The following is a 24,093-nucleotide window of genomic DNA, read 5'->3' on the forward strand; positions in this document are numbered from 1 at the left end:
AGAGTGCTAATGAGGAACCTTGCTTGACATAGATAGGTAGCTTGTTCTAGAGTATACAAAGTCTCTGGGACAGGAATCTATCCCTCCAGCATGTTCTGTTTATTGTGGTGACAAGGTTTAGGTCCCTACATGTGTAGCTACGAAGGACTGGGATTTCTTTAGGTGTAGCATGTCCAACAGCTCTGGGTTTAACATAGTTTTAAATGTTAGGCAGAGATCTCCTAGGAGTAGGAGATATGCTACAGAGTAAAGCTTGATATTTTGAGATGGTCAATGTAGGGCATCTGTTTGAGGCCAGTAATTCTCTTTGTAAGGTACTTCTGTGGCCTTTCCAGCTGCTGCAGATGTCTTGTGAGGTACATTCCAAAAGAGGCGTTGTACTCTACAATGGGTCTAATGAGTGCCGAGTAGAGGGGAACAATGACCTCTTTTTTTCCTGGATGAGAACCCTTTTGTGATTAGGTGTGCCACATAGAAGGATTTCCTGACTACTGTGGCAATGTGATTATCAAAGGAGAGACTACTGTCCACCTGGGTTCCAAGGTCTCATCACACATTTAGCATTAAGTAGACTGCCGTTTATGTGGTAGTTCATGGGTACACAGTTTTTACCAAAGGGGATAACAATGCACTTTTTGGCATTGAGCTTGAGGCCATGCCTCTGACACTAGGCATCTGTCTCAGTGAGGCCCTTCCGTAGGATGTCCACATCATTTGGGGACTCTACTATGGCTCCTGGTTTGCAGTCATCTGTGAACGTCGTTAGCCAGAGGCCTTCTGTGTTAGCCTGTACTTCAGAGAAGTAGATACCAAACAGGAGAGGTCCCAGGACTGAACCCTGTGGTACACCACTTGTCACTGGTTTGAAGTCAGATTTGGAGTCTGCAACTTTTACAGTGTGGGTTCTGTCAATGAGCCAGTTGGCAACCCATCTTGTGATGTAGGGATTTATACCTAGTTTAGTAAGTTTAGCTATAATTCCAGAATGAGGGATGGTGTTGAAAGCCTTGGCGAGGTCAAGATAGGCTGTGTGAACCACCTTACCCTCATCTACGGCTTTGGTGACTGCCTCAAAGAAGTCAATCAGGTTCAGAAGGCATGATCTGGCTTTTCACAAGCCCGAACTGGGTGGGGTCCAGAGTTTGGAGGTTACCGGTGTCTGTTTATGAGTTCCATGATGATACGTTCCATGGCCTTGCAAACCAGGCTCGTCAGGCTAATAGAGCGATAGTTCCCAGGATCAGTGGTGGCTCCCCCTTTGTGGAGTGGGACAACTGTTGCTGTGCGCCATTCAGTGGGTACAAAGCCTGATGTGAGACTATGATTGAACATGGTGCTTAGGTGGGGAGCCAGTTCGTTCTGAAGTTCGTGTAAAATGCAGCCTGGGATGTTGTCTGGTCCCGTGGATGCTGTGTTTTTGGTTTTAGAGAGTGCAGCTTTTACCTGCATAGATGTGATTACAGGGACTCTGCATTCTTCCTGTAAAGATATGGGCCCTTTAGGGGGTGAGAGGGGGGTAAAGTTAGCACTGAACCTATCTGCCAGGATGTTGGCAATATCAGTTGGTTATGTAATGTTCGTGCTGTTGTGCTGTAACTTAGTGCAGATTTTGGTGTTGCCACTGAGATTCTTGACATAGCTATAAAATGCTTTGTGGTTGCCCTTAGAATCAGTGGTGATTTTGTTTTTGTAGCTAGCTTTGGAGGATCTTATAAGGGATATCAGCTTCTTACTGAGGCTGACCAGGGAGCTCCTCCACTCATGGGATTTCACTCTCTTTTGCAAAAGTTTCTTCCTTCTGTTGTACAGTTTGTTTATGGCAGGGGACCACCAGATTGGCTTCTTTTTTTTTGAAGGATAGCATCGTGATTCTGTTTGTGATAGCACGATCCATGCACTCATGTAAGTACTTATAGATTCATTTGTGTAGGATTCAGCAGTCGTAACTGTATTGTCCATCTGCATGGGTGTCATGAGGTTCGCCACTTCTGTCTTAAGAGGCATGACGCTGGCTTTGGAGAAGATGTTTACCGTGGTTTCCTTAATGGTGGGTGGGGGCAGGATGCGGATATCTAGGATGATTAGCTTATGGTCGGATCTAACCAACAAGGAGTTGACTTCAGGTGTGGAACACCAGTCACTCATGTTGATAACGACTAGGTCTAGGATATTGATGCCCCTGGTGGGGGTGTGGATAAGTTGATCCAGGGCATTGGAATTTTTGAATTCCAGAAAGCGTTGAGCGAAGGAGATGGTACACGAGTAGTTTTCCCAGTTAATGGTGGAGTAGTTGAAATCGCCCATTATTAGACTGTTTGGTTGAACCGTAATATTTTCCAGTACATCAAGAAAAGAGGAGTGGGAATCCTGGGGCATGGTGGGAGATCTGTAGCAAGCTACAGTTTGGATTGCATTTTTGCCCAGAGTTAGTTGCACTTGGATAATCCCGGATGCATTATGCTGCGCAACTAGACTGGAGGATGTGGATATCCCTAATGAATATGGACACACCTCTGCCTTTGGTGTTCTGGTCCAGGTTAGATGGCCAAAAAGTATGGTATGAGTTACAGCCTGGTAATGCAGGGGTGCTCTCTAGAGCCTTGAACCAGGTCTCAGTCAATGCACAGATGATATCACTGTTCTCCATTTTAAGGAGTGCCTCGAGTGAGTGCATTTTGAGATTTAGACATCTAGCATTGAGTAGCATTACCCTCAATTTTTGCTTGCTGTTCCTGTAACGGTGGTGAATTTGTCATTTGAACCTTGCCTAAAAACGTCACTATAGGGGTGGCAAAACCCTTGGCCAGTATCCAGAATCCTAGGGGCGACAGGTGCAGGCCATCTCTGGCAAAGCATTGTGGTCTGTCGATCATGTCGTCCCAGGCAGACAGATACTGGATCCCCTTAGAATGACACCAGAAGCTTAGCCAATTGTTGAAGTCAATCATTTTGTCTTTGTACTGTGGTATCATTCTGGGTGATGGCAGGATGCTACTCAGGGCTAGGGTCATACCTGCCTGGACTACAAGATTGGAGAGCTCTTCCATGTCTCTTTTCATGTAGTCCAGGGAGGTACATCTCAGGTCATTCAAACAAACATGAACAATGACAGAGTCATATTTGTACTTGTTGTGGAGTGACCTGAGTGCGTGGATTATGTGGTGGATCCTGGCACCCGACAGGCAGCTGACAGTAACCTTCTCCTTGTTTAGCCTGGTGAGTGGGACATCAGGGTGCCCGACTATAGAGTCACCTATGACTAGTGTGTTGGGTATGTTGTTTTGCCTTATGTGCTGTGGTTTATTGGCACACCGAGTCTGTGGGCTATGTGTCATTTGGGTTGTGTTGGGGGTGGAGGTTACTTGCGTTTCTGATATGGAGGTCTCAGTTGCTTCAGCAGATTATTATTGAGAGCCTCTGCGAATGTTTTTGTGTTTTTATGTGTGGATTTTGGTGTTGCAGGTTTAGTGGGACTATATGATGAGTGTGGTGTGTTGCAAGCGTTTACCTGCTCCTCTTGGAGAGAGCTTTACCTCCAGTTTGGCTACATAAGTGCATCTCTCACAGGTTGTGGTGTTGGGTGGTAGGAGGAGAGGGTTGTCTATGTACATGAGGCAATTACTACATTGCCCCAAGATGCCCAGATTCATCAGATAGACAGGAGAGAGCACTGGGAGCTGACCCTTGGACATGCCTGAATAAAAAATTACTTTCCTCTAGGCAAGTGAGGAAAGTAAGTATAAGAGCTGTTTTTCACTAAGCAAGTGAGGAAAGTAAGTACAAAAACTGTTTTCCTCTAGGTAAAGAGGAAGGTTTGAGTGCTGTAGTAATTTGTAGCATATTTAGTGCTAACAACAAGTTCTGAACAAGTGCTGCACGCAAATAAGCAAATTCAAGTGCTAAAACTAAGAATCTGTACCAGGATCTTGTGGTAGATAGGCTACCTAGTGCTTACCACTCCCACTGATAAGCTAGAATGCTTCCCTCCAACACAGAAAGGCTTGGGGGGCTGAGAAGCTTACAAGCAGTCCTGGATACAGCAAATCTGTATCTGGACTAGACTAGTTACAGGAAAGGTGGGAAACAAGTGCAAATGCAGGCTTTTAAACCAGAAGGTTGAAAGAGATGGAAAAACTGCCCAAACGACCAATAAACTACAATTTCTGGGCCAGAAACCACTCTTGTGGTAGATAGTGGGAGTGGTAAGCACTAGGTAAGCCTGATAAGCTAGAAGGCTTCCCTCCAACACAGAAAGGCTTGGGGGGCACAGAAGCTGACAAGCAGTCCTGGATACAACAAACCTGTATCTGGACTAGACTTTACAGGAAAGATGGGAAACAAGTGCAAAAGAAATTTAGGCAATATAAAATGGGAAAGAAATCCTTTTGTTTAGTAAATATGTGAAAGATGTGAAGAGTTTCTATAAAACAAGAATCTGGAACTTTTTTTTTTTTTTTAACAAATACACAAGTAAAAAAAAAAAAAAAAATATATATATATATATATATATATATATATATATATATATATACATAAAATCAATAATGTGTGTGTGAATTGCCAGAGTTTTGTCTTTTGAATATATATAAATATTTTTCATTTAAATAGTGAAATGTTTAAGTTGAAGATAGGGACAGTAACAGAAGCACAGTTTGCCCTGCCTTATGCCAATATTTTTATGGCATTACTTGAAGAAAAATATATGCATGTTCATGACTCTTTGGACATGTATTTTCATGATACAGGTGATTTACTATTATGCAAAAGTGACGGTAAAAGTGTAACTGCATTTGTGAATTGTTTGAATAATAATAGATTTGGTCTTGGATTTAGTTTTGAGTTGCAGAATACTAGCACTGACTTCTTAGATATTACTCTGGTAAGGTAAGTGAGGCCAAACTACTGGGACTAAATTATCACATGCTTCTAGGTGTCATCCTGCTCATGTAGTTAAAGGTCTTTCCTCATAGTGAATTAGTAAGTGTTAGGAGGGCTTACTGTGCTAGAGATAGAAAAGTATTTTTCCCAGTTTTTTTTGCCAAAAGCTTAATATACTATAACTAGGTTTTATAATATAGTTAATACAGTTATACTACGGTACTACTTATGGATAGAACAGACTCGAGTAACTGCAGGTGAAAGTAAATTCTGCAATAAGAATGAGAAAAGTTCATATTATTTTGCAAGCAAATTCAATAAAATGACCGATTAGTGCACATGAAGAAAGAGGGTATGGACACCATAAGACATGAAGAACTGAGAGAAGTTCTACCATCTAATTTATTCATACTTAACACAAGAAACAAAAATTTGAAGGGCGTGGATAGGCATAATGGGGATGTTTTACTAAAATTTAATATTTGAACATCCGTTTGTCTTTTATTATTTTATAGTTAGGAACAAAGGAACAACACAAGCAAAAGATCATGAGAAGGAGATCGTTAATGCTTTAAATAATAAAAATATATCTTCCCTTGTGAAAAGTGCGCTGTTTGTTCTTGTGTTAATTATACTAATGGCAAGAAGGTTTAAGTCAATATTTTACGTTACACACACAGAATAATTGATGCTCTCAGTTGTAGATGAGATTTTGTATACATTTGACAGACTGGTAGGAGATTTAAAGGTAGAAAGCAGGATCATTTAAGTGGTGTTAGAAATAAAAACAGGCCATTGCTGTAGCGAATAATTTATTCCATGCCAAGGATGCATGTGTATTACAAGCTACTATAACAGAACAAGTAATGAGTTCTGCTAGGGTAACTAATAACATTACACAATGTTTGCTACAATAAGAAACAGTATTTTAAATTGTGGTACTTAACCTCCACCCCTCCCAGGACTATTTATTATATTTATTGATTTATTTGCAGTTTGTTAACTGGGAAAGTCCACTGGGCCAAGACGAGCCCTTTTTTCAGTGGAGGCCCAGGGAGAAAACCTCCAAAATACATGCATACAAAAATATCAGCGATACATGCAAAGATAATACAGTATATTACAAAAACAAAGTCAGCAGTAGTTAATACATAACATAATACAAATTGACAGAGACATTGGATCATAAGAAGCAATAGATTTGGATGAAGTAGTAGCAATGAAATATTCAGTATAACATAAAGTAGTACCAAACTATAATGTGAGAGTGAACTATGAGGTGAACAGTATGCATGGCATTTTGGGTGGCAGGCAGATGTCTACACAAGCTAGGGTGTGAAAGGGGGACAAGATGAAGGGTGAGAAAAGTAGATGCGAGATAAGGGAGAGATTACAGAAAGGACTGACAGACAGGAGAGTGGGAGTCGGAGAAGAAGTAGTAGGGTAGAAGTTAGGAGGGGTGAGAGCAGCAGTACCCCCATGTAGAAGAGGGATATGAATGGAGCAAAGGCCTAAAAGAGGAAAGATGTTGTGTAGTTTGGAAGTGGGTTCAATTTTCGTGCTAGGGAGAAAGATAAAAGTTGCCCTGGGGAACGTGATGGTTTGTAGACTTCAAGGAGGTTTTGATGATTGGTTCTCAGGGTTCGATCTGGAAGATGCATAGTAAGGATGGAGGAGAGGGAGGGGCATTGGGATGAGTTGAAAATGAGTTTATGAGCAGTGGTTAGTTGGATATAAGAGGTAATTAAAACAATGAATGCTCTTGAAAAAGTTTGGTGTAATTGTTATTTTTATTATACTATTGCTTATAATGTTGTAGTTATTTTTCTTCAAGGCATCAATTTTCATATCACTGAAATTGTGATTTGTTCGTTTTATTTGAATGGGTATGTCTACTTAAATGTGCTTTGTGCATGCTAACATCCTAATTTTTTTTTTTCTGCTCTTGATGGCATGACCGAAGGTACCGAGTGGTGATGTTAAGTTTAACATTTGGACAGCAATTTGTCTTTTTTTATTATTTTATAGTTAGAAACATAGGAACACGGGAACAATACAGGCAAAAGATCATCAGAACATGATGTCTAGCCAAAGACATCTTCAAGATGACACGCTTTAAAGTTTTCAAACACTTATTAATTGTCACTTCTGGAATAAATCTGGACCTGACATGATATCACTGGTGTAAATTTGTGTGCACCCATTCAGTCATCAAGAATAGCTTTTAAAGATAGTTAAAGTAATACTTTATTTGGCAAGTAGTTGTAACGTTTTCCATAAGCTTGGAATATGTTGAGTTAGGAACCTGTCTAGTGAATGTCCCTAGTGTGAGTGTTTGCAGAGCCAATGTTTTTTTTCTGTTTTTTTTTAACAAAGAAATAGGAGGGTAAATAAGACCGAGTTTTTCATGGCTCAAAACATGATATACAAGTCACCTCATAGCACCCTGTAGGCTACCTAGTAAGAGGAGAGTCCACCTTCTCTCAGGACAGTTTGAGGAATTTAAGGCCTTTAATCATCTTGGCTAGAAACGTTTAGGGCCTTCTCCACTGATCAAAGTATATCGCTCACTGGGGCCTTTCCAGTGAGTGATGATTTATACATACCAAAGGGAGAAGAGTCACTATATCCAATGCTGGGTCTGATAAGGGAAGATGACAGTGGTAGGATGACTTCTTGAAGATATTCCCTTGGAAATTAACTGGGTCAGATAGAATGATTTTGTGACTATAGTGGAAACATGATCACTGACAGGGAGAGAGTTTTCCATATAATTATTCAGGTCTTTTACAATATTATATGTCTGAAGAGGAGTTCTATTCATAGTGTGTGAGGTTGGAGCTATTACACTGCATGTTTTGCATTTCATTTGAGACCATTTTCAGTTCACCAGGTATGTGCAAACATTCACTATCAGTGGATGAGAGGATAACAGTGCGCAGCTAGCAGTCATCAGCAAACCTGGTTACCCACACTTCTGGGATATTGGAGTGAATGTCTGCAAGATAAATGCCAAACATAAGAGGGTCTAACAGTTATTTTTGCAGTACTCCACTAATTATAATTTCATATCTAGAGAGTGCACCAGCAACTTCCACAACCTGGGATCTGTCAGACCGCCAGTTTACAATCTAGTGGATAACATAAGGGTGTACATTAAGTTTAATATTTTTTTAATAATACCAGCATGGAGATTGTGTCAAAAGCACTGTCCAGTTCAAGATAAGCAGTGCACATTGAGTGATCACAATCCAAAATCTCTGTAACCCTTTTAAAGAAGCTTACCAGATTTGAGGAATATGATCTGCCCTTTACAAAACCAAACTGGGATCTAGATCATTTAAATTGCTTACAGCTACAGAAATGACTTTTGCTATGATACGATGTTCCATGGCTTTGCAAACAAGGCTGTTGAGGCTGAGGGCCCTATAGTTACTCAGGTCTGCGGTGGGAATGTCACAGTGGCTGTAATCCAGGCATCAAGCACAAACACCACTGACAGGCTGAGTTGGAATCATTCAAGTACAGGCTTGGATGGTGCATATTTAGCAAAGATGAGAACGCAGCCTGGTATGTTTTCTGGTCTCAAAGTAGTATTTTTAGCCTTTGACAAGGATTCTAATATGTGTTCCAAGGTGATTCTAGGGGAAAATAAATATTCAGGGATACTGGGGGGAAACAAAGTGGGTAGGTGGGATAAATTCCACATTAAATGTGTCTGCTAATACACTGACTATATCCTTTGGATTAGAATATGGAACATTACAGATGAGCTCAGTGCATTTTGGACATTATTCCTTAATTTACTGACAAAAGTAGCTTCCTTTGGAATCTGCTTTACAGTTACTAATAGTACTCAAGTTCCTTCCTGGCATGTTTATGTGGGGCCCTGAGATAAGGGGGTGCAGACGGCTTAAAACGTGTCATTATTTACCTTCTTTTGCTATGCCGTTCACTGACGGAGTCCACTAGAGAGGGCCACTCTTGAATTTACCATTTTATTGAGGGCAGGCAAGTACGGACTTTCCAATGTAGCTGTTTAGGTGCTGATAAAAGTCAGAGGTGAGTAGGGCAGTCCTCTCAGTGGGTCCATTTGCAGGGAATGTTGGGAATTTTGTATTATGTCTTTTACTAGTTGAAGCAGGTTTGCTATGGTGACTTCCCTAAAGACGGTCTCAGCTGGTAGTGGGGTGGTACCACTACGCCTGACAAAGAAGACGGCTAGCTTATGGCCATATTTAACCAGGAATAAGGAGATGTGGGGAAGGACTACAAGCGGTGGCTAGGTTGGTAATGACAAGGTCCAGGATAACATGTCTCTAGTGGGTAGCTTCACAGTTTGCTGTACTGCTGTTAAAGAAAAAAAATGCCAAACATATCTATTTTTCACAGGTGCAAGTTTGTCAATTAATGCTTGGGCAACTGAAGTCCCCTAGCAAGTAGGTATTTGATTTGATATTTAACCCCTCAGTGATGTTAAATTAATTGTTCCCCAAAGATCATAGAAATTATGGGTATATGTAGCCAACAATTAAATAATATCTGGATTTGTTAACATGTGTTGTGGGTAATTTGATGTGAGGTGATGGTATTTCTGCCAAATACAGATACTCTCTTGCAGGTACCCAAGGGCGTAAACAAACCCTGGTGCAGAGGGAGTGATATCAGTGCACTGAAACCATGTCTCAGTTACTATGCAAATGTGTTCAAGTTGCAGGAAGGCCTCAGGTTTGGGTACCTGTCCACTGAGACTCATAGCACTAAATAATGCCACTGTGATGATGTCTGAATTTGAGCTTGCTATGCAGGAATGCTCAGTAGGAGGACTTTGTCTAAAAAGGCACTATGGGGGCAGCAAAGTCTTTAGCCAGTATGTGGAAGCCATGGTATGAGAAATGAAAGCCATACTTGGTGAAAAAGGAAGTCTTACCTACCAATCCATCAGGTGAGTCATAAAATAGATGCATTTTTGTCTCCAGGGAAATCTGGTTAATATCCCAATCTATGGGGACAGCTGATTATCTTAAAATAATGGAAATCTTCTTAGCATCTGGCCTTGCCACAACTGGATGCATTGATTATGAAGGACCACACATCATGTTAGCTGCAATGGACCTCCCCCACCCCCAAAAATATATAGGTATGGAAATGTCTTACTTCACTACATACAAGAGAAACAGCAAAACTAAAATGCGCAAAATTAATATCAGATACATTTTAAGTGGTTCTAGGTCTAAGTGGTACAATTTCCAATGCTGTGACCCGATGCTCTGCTCACAGTTCACCTCCTTTTGAAATGTACCATTATGACTTCACAGAATGTTAGGTACTCACCCGGACTCCACCAGAGGGTTGATGAATCATGATCCGAGAGTTTGGTAGGGAATGCCTCATTCCCTGGGATCCTGCAGCTAGAAGCAGGGAACCCATGCTAGCTGCCTGACCAACGCACCATGTAGCAATGGGGTTCAGGATATACTGCATTGTGTCATAGATGGCCAGCCCTGCCGTAACAACACCACCTAATATGAGAGAGAGAGAGAGAGAGAGAGAGGAGAGGGAGTGTGTGTTAGTGTACTTCTCAAATCACACTAAACAAGACTCTCACAGACCTCTAAGTCTGATGTGAAAAACATTCCATAATACCAGTCTTAATGCCTCACATAAGATAGTTTCAGATTAGCTGTTGTAAAAGAAAAAAAAATACAGTTAAAAAATTACAGATGTATAGGTATAATGTTAAAGACAAAACTAGCCTCAAATCCTAGCATTCATGCCATCCGTATATTGTTTACACAAACCAACAAAACTATTTTACAAATAGCAAATACAATTGCAATTCAACAGCACTGCTTGTAAATACTTTTACTCATTCATACAACTATGTCAGCATATAAAAACCATGAGTGATTTATGTATTTTGCTGAACAGCTTTTTTCTATTGTTTAGTTCCCTACGACTTTTCTAAATTATCCTTATTGGGTAACAGAAACACAGACTATGGCAAAAGACTCATCCTGTTTGGATCCTAAACTGTGTAGTTCCCTACCAGTGAGACAAACTGCACAGCCTACCTAATAGCTTACTGTCCCATTCCTTACAGAATTTGCCTTGCGTCTGCCTCATGCAGAGTTGGCTTTACTACACCTTGTTGGCTTCAAAAGCATAGGCAAGAGAGTAATTATCAACAGGATAAGAAATACAGAGGGCTCGAAGAGGTATTAAATGAGTCAAGAAATGTCTTGGCAAAATTAACAAAATCTGAGGGCCCAAGCAGAATTACAGGAGTCAAGGAGGGCAACAGATACTGGGTTCCTGGTAGTATTAAAAAGACTAGAAATTGGGGAGTCACAACAGGGTTAAATGTGATCAGAAAAACCTTAAGACTAAAGGAATACGGGGATTCCTGTGGGAGTAACACACTGAGGAACCTCATAACATGACTAGAGGACTTTCTGCAGGAGTAATAGTCAGGGGCATACTACGGCTGAATCAGGGGGGAGTCACTACAGGGTTAAATGTGATCAGATGAACCTTAAGAAGACTAAAAGAATAAGGGGATCCCTGCAGGAGTAACTGCGTGAGGAGACTCATAACATGGCTAAAGGACTTTCTGCAGGATTAATAGTCTGGGGCCCTACTAGGACTGAATCAGAGGCTCGTCAGTATAGGACTAACAAAGTTAAAGATTCTAACATAGCTAAGAGTAAAAAGTCCCATGGCTAAATTACTGATGAAATGAAGCAGTAGTCCTTACCCCCTCCCCACATGACAGATTCTGGTCTGTTTAATCACATGCTAAATGCATTATTTCATAGGTAGGTACTAGGCTATCAGCCCAAGGGCCTAACTAAGCCTAGCCAACAAGGTTCCCTGGCTTACGCCACCCAAGAAAGTTAATTTCCTGTGAGCCTGTCGAGCAGAGCCAGAGAAGTGATCCCCGGGGTGTAGTTCCTATTTCCCATCTACTCATCAAGATTTTTCTTGAAGAGTGCTAATGAGGAACTTTGCTTGACATAGATGGATAGCTTGTTCCAGAGTATAGGAAGTCTCTGGGACAGGAATCTCTCCCTCCAGCATATCCTGTTTATTGTGGTGACAAGGTTTAGGTCTCTATAGCGTGTACCTCGGAGGGATTGGGATTTCTTTAGGCGTAGCATTTCCAACAGCTCTGGGTTTAACATAGCTTTATATGTTAGGCAGAGATCTCCTCGGAGTAGGCGATATGCTACAGAGTAAAGCTGGAGTTTTTTGAGACGGTCAGTGTAGGGTATCTGTTTGAGGCCAGTAATCCTCTTTGTGAGGTACTTCTGTGGCCTTTCCAGCTGCTGCAGATGTCTTGTGAGGTACATTCCAAAAGGGGTGCTGTACTCTATAATGGGTCTAATGAGTGCCGAGTAGAGGGGAACAATGACCTCTATTTTCCTGGATGAGAACCCTTTTGTGATGAGGTGTGCCACATAGGAGGATTTCCCGACTACTGTGGCAATGTGATTATCAAAGGAGAGACTACTGTCCACCTGGGTCCCAAGGTCTCTTACCACACATTCGGCGTTAAGTAGACTGCTGTTTATGTGGTAGTTCATGGGTACATAGTTTTTACCAACGGGGATGACAATGCACTTTTTGGCATTGAGCTTGAGGCCATGCCTCTGACACCAGGCATCTGTCTCAGTGAGGCCCTTCTGTAGGATGTCCACATCATCTGGGGACTCAACTATGGCTCCTAGTTTGCAGTCATCTCCAAACTTCGTTTGGTATCTACTTCTCTGAAGTACAGGCTAACAGGAGAGGTCCCAGGACTGAACCCTGTGGTACTCCACTTGTCACTGGTTTGAAGTCAGATTTGGAGTCTGCAGCTTTTACAGTGTGGGTTCTGTCAGTGAGCCAGTTGGCAACCCATCTTGTGACATAGGGATTTATACCTAGTTTAGTGAATTTATCTGTAACTCCAGAGTGGGGGATGGTGTCGAAAGCCTTGGCAAGTTCAAGATAGGCTGTTTGAACCACCTTACCCTCGTCTACGGCTTTAGTGACTACCTGAAAGAAGTTGATCAGGTTCAGAAGGCATGATCTGCCTTTCACAAACCCGAACTGTGTGAGGTCCAGAGTTTGGAGGTTACCAATGTCTTAGTTTAGGAGTTCCATGATGCAGACCAGGCTCGTCAGGCTAATAGGGAGACAGTTCCCAGGATCAGTGGTGGCTCCCCCTTTGTGGAGTGGGATAACTGTTTCTGTGCGCCATTCAGTGGGCACAAAGCCTGACATGAGACTGTAATTGAATATGGTGCTTAAGTGGGGAGCCAGTTCGTTCTGAAGTCCGTGTAAAATGCAGCCTGGGATGTTGCCCGGTCCCAAGGATGTGTTGTTTTTGGTTTTAGAGAGTGCAGCTTTTACCTGCATACATATGATTACAGGGAGGGAGTGAGAGGGTGGTAAAATTAGCACTGAACCTATCTGCCAGGATGTTGGTAATATTAGTTGGTTCTGTAATTTTCGTGCCATTGTGCTGTAACTCAAAGCAGATCTGGGTGTTGCCATTGAGATTCTTGACATAGCTATAGAATGCTTTGTGGTTGCCCTTAGAATCAGTGGTGATTTTGTTTTCGTAGCTAGCTTTGGAGGATCTTATAAGGGATCTCAGCTTCTTACTGAGGCTGACCAGGGGAGCTCCACCACTCATGGGATTTTACTCTCTTTTGCAACAGTTTCCTCCTTCTGTTGTAGAGTTAGTTTATGGCAGGGGACCACCAGATTGGCTTCCTTTTTTGGAGGATAGCATCTTGGTTCTGTTTGGGATAGCACGATCTATGCACTCATGTAAAGTGCTTATAGAGTGCATTTGTGTAGGATTCAGCAGTCGTAACTGTATTGTCCATCTGCATGGGTGTCATGAAGTTCACCACTTCTGTCTTAAGAAGCATGAAGTTGGCTTTGGAAAATTTTTTTACCGTGGATTCCTTAATGGTGGGTGGGGGCAGGATGCAAGTATCTAGGGTGATTAGCTTATGGTCGGATCTGACCAATGAGGAGTTGACTTTAGGTGTGGAACACCGGTCACTCATGTTGGTAATGACTAGGTCTAGGATATTGTTGACCCTAGTGGGGGAGTGGATAAGTTGATCCAGGGCATTGGAATTTATGAATTCCAGAAAGCATTGAGCAAAGGAGTTGGTACACGAGTAGTTTTCCCAGTTAATGGTGAGGTAGTTGAAATCGCCCATTATTAGGGTGTTTGGTTGAACCCTAATATTTTCCAGTATATCAAGAAAAGAGGAGTGGGAATCCTGGGACATGGTGGGAGATCTGTAGCAAGCTACAATTTGGATTGCAGTTTTGCCCAGAGTTAGTTGCACTTGGATAACCTTGGATGCATTATGCTGCGCGACTAGCCTGGAGGTGTGGACATCCTTAATGAATATGGACACACCTCCGCCTTTGGTGTTCTGGTCCAGGTTAGATGGCCGAAAAGTGTGGTATGAGTTATAGCCTGGTAATGCATGGGGTGCTCTCTACAGCCTTGAACCAGGTCTCAGTCACTGCACAGATATTGATGTTCTCCATTTTAAGGAGTGCCTTGAGTGAGTGCATTTTGAGATTTAGACTTCTAGCATTGAGTAGTATTGTAGGAGATGTATTTTTAAATGACAAAAAAAAATGCTAGTCATTAGGGTTCTTAATAGTTTTGACTACATCATCACTTGTAAGACACTGACCCCAACCCCCCAATGTGTTATACTGCATTTGTTTTTCTATCAAATTTTAACAAGTAAAAAATATAAGTGATAAGTTACAGGAGCACGGCAAGTCACGAAAGTACTAATCAGTAAACCACAAACTGCTCCTATCCTCTATTCTTACAATAAAGTCTTTGTAACTGCACACAACACACAATGTCCTAAGTGCCATTTCACATACTGGTCCTACCCTGTATTCTTACAATGAAGTCTTTGTAACTGCATGCAACACATAATGTCCTAAGTGCCATTTCGCCAACTGTCCAAGAAGAAAAATAAACTTTCTTGTTTTACTACTGGTGATGTCTTCCTAGGGTTCTCAGTATTCCAACAACCATACCTGCTGTTCTCCAGTTTCACTTAATGCCCTTTAGTTTACATGATATGAGAATACAACTTTATTTTTTATGTTTTTGTTGTCGCTCCTGCTTGCTGGTTAAGTTGCATATTCTTTTTGTAGGTTACTGCTTCCCACAATGCATTTTTTCATTTAAAACTAAACCTGTGTTTGAGGCCATTACACTAACATTGCCAAAGTTTCTACCTAGTAACACAGCTGACACCTTTAATCTATTCCTATCAAATCCTGTACACTGCAACCTGCAAACGCAATTTAAAATTTAAAGATCAGCAGCCAGTTATTTCCAGCAGTCACCTTTCTGAGTAGGTCACATGTCAACAAAGTACAGTTGTGCAAAATCTCACTGTAACAGAAGATATGCTTCTCTTCACTGCTGCAGTACTCTTCACCTAAAGGATCTCCTGCCAAGGATAGCTCAATGTCTGGCCAGTATACCAAAGCCTTCAGCAAATACAGGCACCATACGTCACATGTATACTCCCCACACGCAACGTAGGGTATAAAGGTGATGCACGCATGCAGATACTCAGAACTGGAAAAGCCCCACGAGGAAGAGAATATCCGTAGGGACCAACAGGAATGTGCATCCACAAGGAAAAATAAAGAAGGGAGATGGGACGCTCAGCCAGCAGGGCAACCAAAACACAGAGCAAGAGATAGGACAGAGGGAGAAGGAGGAAGGGACCAGGGACCAAATACTGAAACAGTGAAGTGAAGGATATCTAATGTTATGGACAGAGGGAGAAGGAGGAAAGGGACCAGGGACCAAATACTGAAACAGTGAAGCTAAGGATATCTAATGTTACAGACAGAGGGAGAAGGAGGAAAGGGACCAGGGACCAAATACTGAAACAGTGAAGCGAAGGATATCTAATGTTACGGACAGAGGGAGAAGGAGGAAGGGACCAGGGACCAAATACTGAAACAGTGAAGCGAAGGATATCTAATGTTACGGACAGAGGGAGAAGGAGGAAAGGACCAAGGGACCAAATACTGAAACAGTGAAGCGAAGGATATCTAATGTTACAGACAGAGGGAGAAGGAGGAAAGGACCAAGGACCAAATACTGAAACAGTGAAGCGAAGGATATCTAATGTTACGGACAGAGGGAGAAGGAGGAAGGGACCAGGGACCAAATACTGAAACAGTGAAGCGAAGGATATCTAATGTTACGGACAGAGGGAGAAGGAGGAAAGGGACCAGGGACCAAATACTGAAACAGTGAAGCGAAGGATATCTAATGTTACAGACAGAGGGAGAAGGAGGAAAGGGACCAGGGACCAAATACTGAAACAGTGAAGCGAAGGATATCTAATGTTACGGACAGAGGGAGAAGGAGGAAGGGACCAGGGACCAAATACTGAAACAGTGAAGCGAAGGATATCTAATGTTACGGACAGAGGGAGAAGGAGGAAAGGACCAAGGGACCAAATACTGAAACAGTGAAGTGAAGGATATCTAATGTTACGGACAGAGGGAGAAGGAGGAAAGGACCAAGGACCAAATACTGAAACAGTGAAGTGAAGGATATCTAATGTTACGGACAGAGGGAGAAGGAGGAAAGGAGCAGGGACCAAATACTGAAACAGTGAAGCGAAGGATATCTCATGTTATGGACAGAGGGAGAAGGAGGAAGGGACCAGGGACCAAATACTGAAACAGTGAAGCGAAGGATATCTAATGTTACGGACAGAGGGAGAAGGAGGAAGGGACCAGGGACCAAATACTGAAACAGTGAAGCGAAGGATATCTCATGTTACGGACAGAGGGAGAAGGAGGAAAGGACCAGGGACCAAATACTGAAACAGTGAAGCGAAGGATATCTAATGTTACGGACAGAGGGAGAAGGAGGAAAGGATCAGGGACCAAATACTGAAACAGTGAAGCGAAGGATATCTAATGTTACAGACAGAGGGAGAAGGAGGAAAGGAGCAGGGACCAAATACTGAAACAGTAAAGCGAAGGATATCTCATGTTACGGACAGAGGGAGAAGGAGGAAGGGACCAGGGACCAAATACTGAAACAGTGAAGCGAAGGATATCTAATGTTACGGACAGAGGGAGAAGGAGGAAAGGACCAGGGACCAAATACTGAAACAGTGAAGCGAAGGATATCTAATGTTACGGACAGAGGGAGAAGGAGGAAAGGACCAGGGACAAAATACTGAAACAGTGAAGCGAAGGATATCTAATGTTACGGACAGAGGGAGAAGGAGGAAAGGACCAGGGACCAAATACTGAAACAGTGAAGTGAAGGATATCTAATGTTACGGACAGAGGGAGAAGGAGGAAAGGATCAGGGACCAAATACTGAAACAGTGAAGCGAAGGATATCTAATGTTACGGACAGAGGGAGAAGGAGGAAGGGACCAGGGACCAAATACTGAAACAGTGAAGCGAAGGATATCTAATGTTACGGACAGAGGGAGAAGGAGGAAAGGACCAGGGACCAAATACTGAAACAGTGAAGCGAAGGATATCTAATGTTACGGACAGAGGGAGAAGGAGGAAAGGAGCAGGGACCAAATACTGAAACAGTGAAGCGAAGGATATCTAATGTTACGGACATAGGGAGAAGGAGGAAAGGGACCAGGGACCAAATATTGAAACAGTGAAGCGAAGGATATCTCATGTTACGGACAGAGGGAGAAGGAGGAAGGGACCAGGGACCAAATACTGAAACAGTGAAGCGAAGGATATCTAATGTTACGGACAGAGGGAGAAGGAGGAAGGGACCAGGGACCAAATACTGAAACAGTGAAGCGAAGGATATCTCATGTTACGGACAGAGGGAGAAGGAGGAAAGGACCAGGGACCAAATACTGAAACAGTGAAGCGAAGGATATCTAATGTTACGGACAGAGGGAGAAGGAGGAAAGGAGCAGGGACCAAATACTGAAACAGTAAAGCGAAGGATATCTCATGTTACGGACAGAGGGAGAAGGAGGAAGGGACCAGGGACCAAATACTGAAACAGTGAAGCGAAGGATATCTAATGTTACGGACAGAGGGAGAAGGAGGAAGGGACCAGGGACCAAATACTGAAACAGTGAAGCGAAGGATATCTAATGTTACGGACAGAGGGAGAAGGAGGAAAGGACCAGGGACCAAATACTGAAACAGTGAAGCGAAGGATATCTAATGTTACGGACAGAGGGAGAAGGAGGAAAGGACCAGGGACCAAATACTGAAACAGTGAAGCGAAGGATATCTAATGTTACGGACAGAGGGAGAAGGAGGAAGGGACCAGGGACCAAATACTGAAACAGTGAAGCGAAGGATATCTAATGTTACGGACAGAGGGAGAAGGAGGAAAGGACCAGGGACCAAATACTGAAACAGTGAAGCGAAGGATATCTAATGTTACGGACAGAGGGAGAAGGAGGAAGGGACCAGGGACCAAATACTGAAAACAGTGAAGCGAAGGATATCTAATGTTACGGACAGAGGGAGAAGGAGGAAGGGACCAGGGACCAAATACTGAAACAGTGAAGCGAAGGATATCTAATGTTACGGACAGAGGGAGAAGGAGGAAAGGACCAGGGACCAAATACTGAAACAGTGAAGCGAAGGATATCTAATGTTACGGACAGAGGGAGAAGGAGGAAGGGACCAGGGACCAAATACTGAAACAGTGAAGCGAAGGATATCTAATGTTACAGACAGAGGGAGAAGGAGGAAGGGACCAGGGACCAAATACTGAAACAGTGAAGCGAAGGATATCTAATGTTACGGACAGAGGGAGAAGGAGGAAGGGACCAGGGACCAAATACTGAAACAGTGAAGCGAAGGATATCTAATGTTACGGACAGAGGGAGAAGGAGGAAGGGACCAGGGACCAAATACTGAAACAGTGAAGCGAAGGATATCTAATGTTACGGACAGAGGGAGAAGGAGGAAGGGACCAGGGACCAAATACTGAAACAGTGAAGCGAAGGATATCTCATGTTACGGACAGAGGGAGAAGGAGGAAGGGACCAGGGACCAAATACTGAAACAGTGAAGCGAAGGATATCTAATGTTACGGACAGAGGGAGAAGGAGGAAGGGACCAGGGACCAAATACTGAAACAGTGAAGCGAAGGATATCTCATGTTACGGACAGAGGGAGAAGGAGGAAGGGACCAGGGATCAAATACTGAAACAGTGAAGCGAAGGATATCTAATGTTACGGACAGAGGGAGAAGGAGGAAAGGGACCAGGGACCAAATACTTAAACAGTGAAGCGAAGGATATCTAATGTTACGGACAGAGGGAGAAGGAGGAAAGGACCAGGGACCAAATACTGAAACAGTGAAGCGAAGGATATCTAATGTTACGGACAGAGGGAGAAGGAGGAAAGGACCAGGGACCAAATACTGAAACAGTGAAGCGAAGGATATCTAATGTTACGGACAGAGGGAGAAGGAGGAAAGGACCAGGGACCAAATACTGAAACAGTGAAGTGAAGGATATCTAATGTTACGGACAGAGGGAGAAGGAGGAAAGGACCAGGGACCAAATACTGAAACAGTGAAGCGAAGGATATCTAATGTTATGGACAGAGGGAGAAGGAGGAAAGGACCAGGGACCAAATACTGAAACAGTGAAGCGAAGGATATCTAATGTTATGGACAGAGGGAGAAGGAGGAAAGGACCAGGGACCAAATACTGAAACAGTGAAGCGAAGGATATCTAATGTTACGGACAGAGGGAGAAGGAGGAAAGGACCAGGGACCAAATACTGAAACAGTGAAGCGAAGGATATCTAATGTTATGGACAGAGGGAGAAGGAGGAAGGGACCAGGGACCAAATACTGAAACAGTGAAGCGAAGGATATCTAATGTTACGGACAGAGGGAGAAGGAGGAAGGGACCAAGGACCAAATACTGAAACAGTGAAGCGAAGGATATCTCATGTTACGGACAGAGGGAGAAGGAGGAAAGGACCAGGGACCAAATACTGAAACAGTGAAGCGAAGGATATCTCATGTTACGGACAGAGGGAGAAGGAGGAAGGGACCAGGGACCAAATACTGAAACAGTGAAGCGAAGGATATCTAATGTTACGGACAGAGGGAGAAGGAGGAAAGGACCAAGGGACCAAATACTGAAACAGTGAAGCGAAGGATATCTCATGTTATGGTAAGATTTTACACAACTGCACTATCTCCTTCTAGATCACTGTTGCAGTATTCTTCACCCAAGGGTGAGTACAAGAGCTCACGAGGAAGCCAGACAGGAGGAAGGTGCAGAGGAACAGTTCACAAACCCATGCAGAATAGCTTTAGCAAAGTCTGTTCTAGCCCTGGAAATAGCATTCAGCTTATAATGTTTAGTGACAGTATGAACAGCGAGGACCAAGTAACACCCTCATGGATGTAACTGGTACTCACCTTTGACCAGAAAAGGCAACTGCCCAAGTAGAATGTGCCTCTACAGATGAGGAAAGACATTTGCCACGAAAAGAAGAAAAGGAAAAGGCCTTAGAAATCCATGAGTAGATGGTTTGTTTTGGAATAGCCAAAGTCCTGGAATGAAAGAAAACAAAAACCTGCTCAGATTTGTGAATAACTTAAGGTTTATCCAAATAATATCGGAGCTGTTTATGTAAATCCAAGATGTGAAGAACCCTCTCACTGGTGGCATGTAAAGAAATTAAAAAGAAAGGAAGATGAATAGACTGATTAAGTGACAACTCATTGACACCTTGGACATAAAAGGATTACTATGAAGAGATACCCTGTCTCTATGAAAAACTAATAAAGGAAGAATAGCCATGCCAGCCTGAAGTCCAGACAATCTCTTGGCTGAAGTGACAGCTAAAAGAACAGTCTTACAAGTACAATTTGTAAGAAAGCTGAAGAAGTAGGCTCAAAAGCAGCTTGCATCAAATTTTCAAGTACAAAATTGAGGTCCAAGGATGTCAGAATAGGCTTCCTGGGAGGCCTGAAGTGAAGGAAGCCTTTAAGAAATTGCTTGACCTGAAATCTAGAGGCAAGAGGATGAGCCAAGGGCAGACTATCAGAAACTGCAGTCAGGTGAGTTTTAACTGAAGAATATGCCAACCCAGCATAGAACAGATCACATAAATAAGAGAAAACCAGAGGAACCTCCGCAGACAGGGGATCCTGATAATGAAAGAGGCACCAGACAAAAAATCTCTTCCATTTGGACACACACAATTTTCTGGTATTGAGTCTCCCAGCCTCCTGCAGAACCTGAAGCAAATCCTCAGAAAAGAGGTGTCTAAAAAGGATCAAAACCCTATCACCCACAGTGTCATGTGAAGAATGGACAAATGAGGATGGATAGGAGTCTCCATGTCTTCAGTGAGAAAGATCCACACAGCGAGGCAACTTGTGGTGACTGCCCTGGTCAAGTGATAAAGAAGAGAGAACCAATGTTGTCTGGGCCAAAAGGGAGTTGAAAAAAGTTGGGAGAGTCCTGCCTGATCTTGTTTAGAACTTGTGGAAACAGAAGTGGATGGAAGGTGTACAAAAACATCCCCTTCCAAAGAAAAGAAAGGGCATCCACTTTACAAGCCAGGGGCATGGAACTCTGAAACAGAACAGAGGAAGTTGTCTGTTTAGAGGGGAGGCAAAAAGATCCACCCGAGTAATACCCCACCAATGGATAATGTCTAGGAACATAACTCTGTGAAGCATCCATTTATGTGGTTGAGTGCTGGCCCTGCTCAAAGAGTCTGCCACTAGACTGTGCTCTGAGGGAAAGTAATCTGCCATTAACAGCCACTTGATATTGGATTGCTAGATCCCAGACAGGAACAGCTAATCTCCAAAGAAGATAGGACCTTGTGCCTCCCTGCTTGTTGCCATACCACATCAGTGTGGTATTCTGTGAAAACTTTGAGGGGCCCAGGAAGAAAGAGGGAATGAGAGGCCTGTGGAGCCAAAATCAGAGCCCTCATCTCCTTTACACTGATGATGTCTGAACTCTGATGTGGAGTCCAGAGACATTGAACTTTTAGGGGCCCACAGGAGGCACCCCACCTACCATCTGAGGCATCCGTAAAGAGTTCCTGAGGTGGGGCTGGAGCTTGAAAAGGAAGCCTAGGTTGAGAGAAAGTTGATGAATCCACCACTGAAGCTCAAGCTTGAGACAGGGAAGAAAAGGTACCTGGAACTCCAAGGCAATGCTGAAGCCACAATAATCTGAGATACTACCGCAGCATCCTCATATGGAGCCTGGTGACATGAACCCCAGAACCTGGAGAAATTCCCTGGCCATGACAAATGTCAGGGGAAGAAGGGAATAAAAAAAAGGTTATTAGAGATAGAACCTTATGGACAGGCAGAGATGCCAATATGGGAACTGTCTACTGGAGGTTCATGATGAAACCCAGACTGTAAAAGGCATGTAGTAAACTCCAGATCCCAAAGCAGACTGCTGGGGGACGGAGCTTGAATAAGGAGACTGTCTAGACAGGAAAAAAAATCTGAATACCTCCTGCAAAAAACAATAACAGGAGAGAGGCATTTGGTAATAGCCTTAAGAGCAGTAGAGAGGCCAAAGGACAAAGTACAGAAATGAACATGCAAGGAAGAGAAAGAAATGTAAAAATTCCTGAAAATAGGATGGATGGGAATGTGAAGGCAGGCAACCTTGAGATCTAGAGATACCAGAAAGGCCTGCAGAAGAAAAAAAGAGGAAACAATGTCTGAAGGGATAACATTTGGAAGGAAGGAACCTTGAGAAAAGTGTTCAGCAGGGAAAAGATCCAGAATTGGTCTCCCAAGTACCCTTCTTTCACGGGACCTGAACGATTTTGGAATAAAATCCTTTCCACACCTGGGTGGGAAGCATGACTTGAATGGCGCCTTGAGCCAAAACTGAGTGAAGAACCTCTAAGAAATGAGAAAGCTGTTCCTGAGGAGGTTGAGGAACGCCCAAAAAGAGATGGAAGGGACTTCCAAGCCCATGAAATATCCCTGATGGATAATGGACAGAGCCCAAGAGTCTGAAGTGATTCCCAACCAGTTTGGAGGGGACAGAGAAAAATGGAGAGACAAAGTAACGTGGCCGAGGGAAGGAGGAAGCAAATCATCAAATAGAACTAGGCTTGCTCTGAAATGTAGGTTTCTGGAAGGCGGAAGTCTGAGTATCCTTAGCAGGCGTTACATGCCTAGAATCCTTCTTCCCTTGGGAGGAGGGCAAAACTGCCTATAAAGGCAGACTTGAAAGGATAGCTCCTCTGAAATTTAGGAATGAGAAAAATAAAAATATATTTCAGCACCTGCAAGACTTAACCCTTAAACAGGCATTAATTATCTAAAAGAGCATTAAATGTTTGGCTTTAATGTCATCCGACAAAGCCAATAATAATGTCTCAAAACTGAATCAAAGGCAGTAGCCTTGGAAGAGGAATCAGCCGCATTATAGCTGTATTTGATGGAATAGCAGGAAACTTGCAAAGTGAAGCCCAACAGGGAAAGGGAGTAAGCCTTTCCCTCAGAGTCAGGAAGGTCAGAAACCACCAGAGACCTGAGAAAGGAGGGCAAAAACAAAACTGGTCATATGAGTCTGGTGGTTAATGGCCCTAAAGGATAAAGTGGCAGCAGTGTAAACTTTCAAGCCCAGCCTCTACATGGCTCTACTACTTTTATCAGAATGCAACTGTTTGGTAGAGGGCAACAACTTGGATGGTTTGCCAGAAAATACTGACACTGCAGAAGGGCACTTGTAAAGAAATCTGCATTACATTCGTCAGGCACTTTATAGAACTTATCTGGCTTCTTAGGTGCAAGAGGCTGAGAGTCAGGGGCTACAGAAACTGCTGAAACACTATCCAAATGGGCAGCCAGAGCAGGACGAACAACAGATGGTGTGGAAGACACCATCTGTAGGAGCTCATAATATCTCTTCTGAATACTAGAGACTTGAGAACAATCCCACTTAAGACGGTCTATCATACAGGCAATGGTGTCGCCAAAGAAAGCTCTTCCAAAGGGGAGTCTAGACTTAAGGAATCCTTCTCCTCCTCTGAAATGAGCTGTAGTCCAAGGGCAAAGAGATTTAGTAAGAAAGTACAGTTTTGTACCTACCATAAATGTAGATGTCCGAGAGGAATGCATCTGCAGTCCTAACAAATGGGTTGTCCTGCCTCAGGCAGCCCCTC

General features: G+C 43.0%; 1 protein-coding gene across 1 annotated transcript in view; it reads right to left on the bottom strand.

Annotated features, from left to right (window-relative positions):
* LOC122789609 (caseinolytic mitochondrial matrix peptidase proteolytic subunit) overlaps positions 1 to 24,093 on the bottom strand; it is a 204,829-nt gene that overhangs the window by 47,626 nt on the left and 133,110 nt on the right. Inside the window, exon 5 of the mRNA XM_044056996.1 lies at positions 10,213 to 10,400. Within this exon, the coding sequence (XP_043912931.1) occupies positions 10,213 to 10,400 (188 nt within the window). The remainder of the gene's footprint in view (positions 1 to 10,212; positions 10,401 to 24,093) is intronic.

Source organism: Protopterus annectens, chromosome 15.part0 (assembly GCF_019279795.1).
Source record: "Protopterus annectens isolate FY-2018-M chromosome 15.part0, PAN1.0, whole genome shotgun sequence".
Lineage (NCBI taxonomy): Eukaryota > Metazoa > Chordata > Ceratodontiformes > Protopteridae > Protopterus > Protopterus annectens.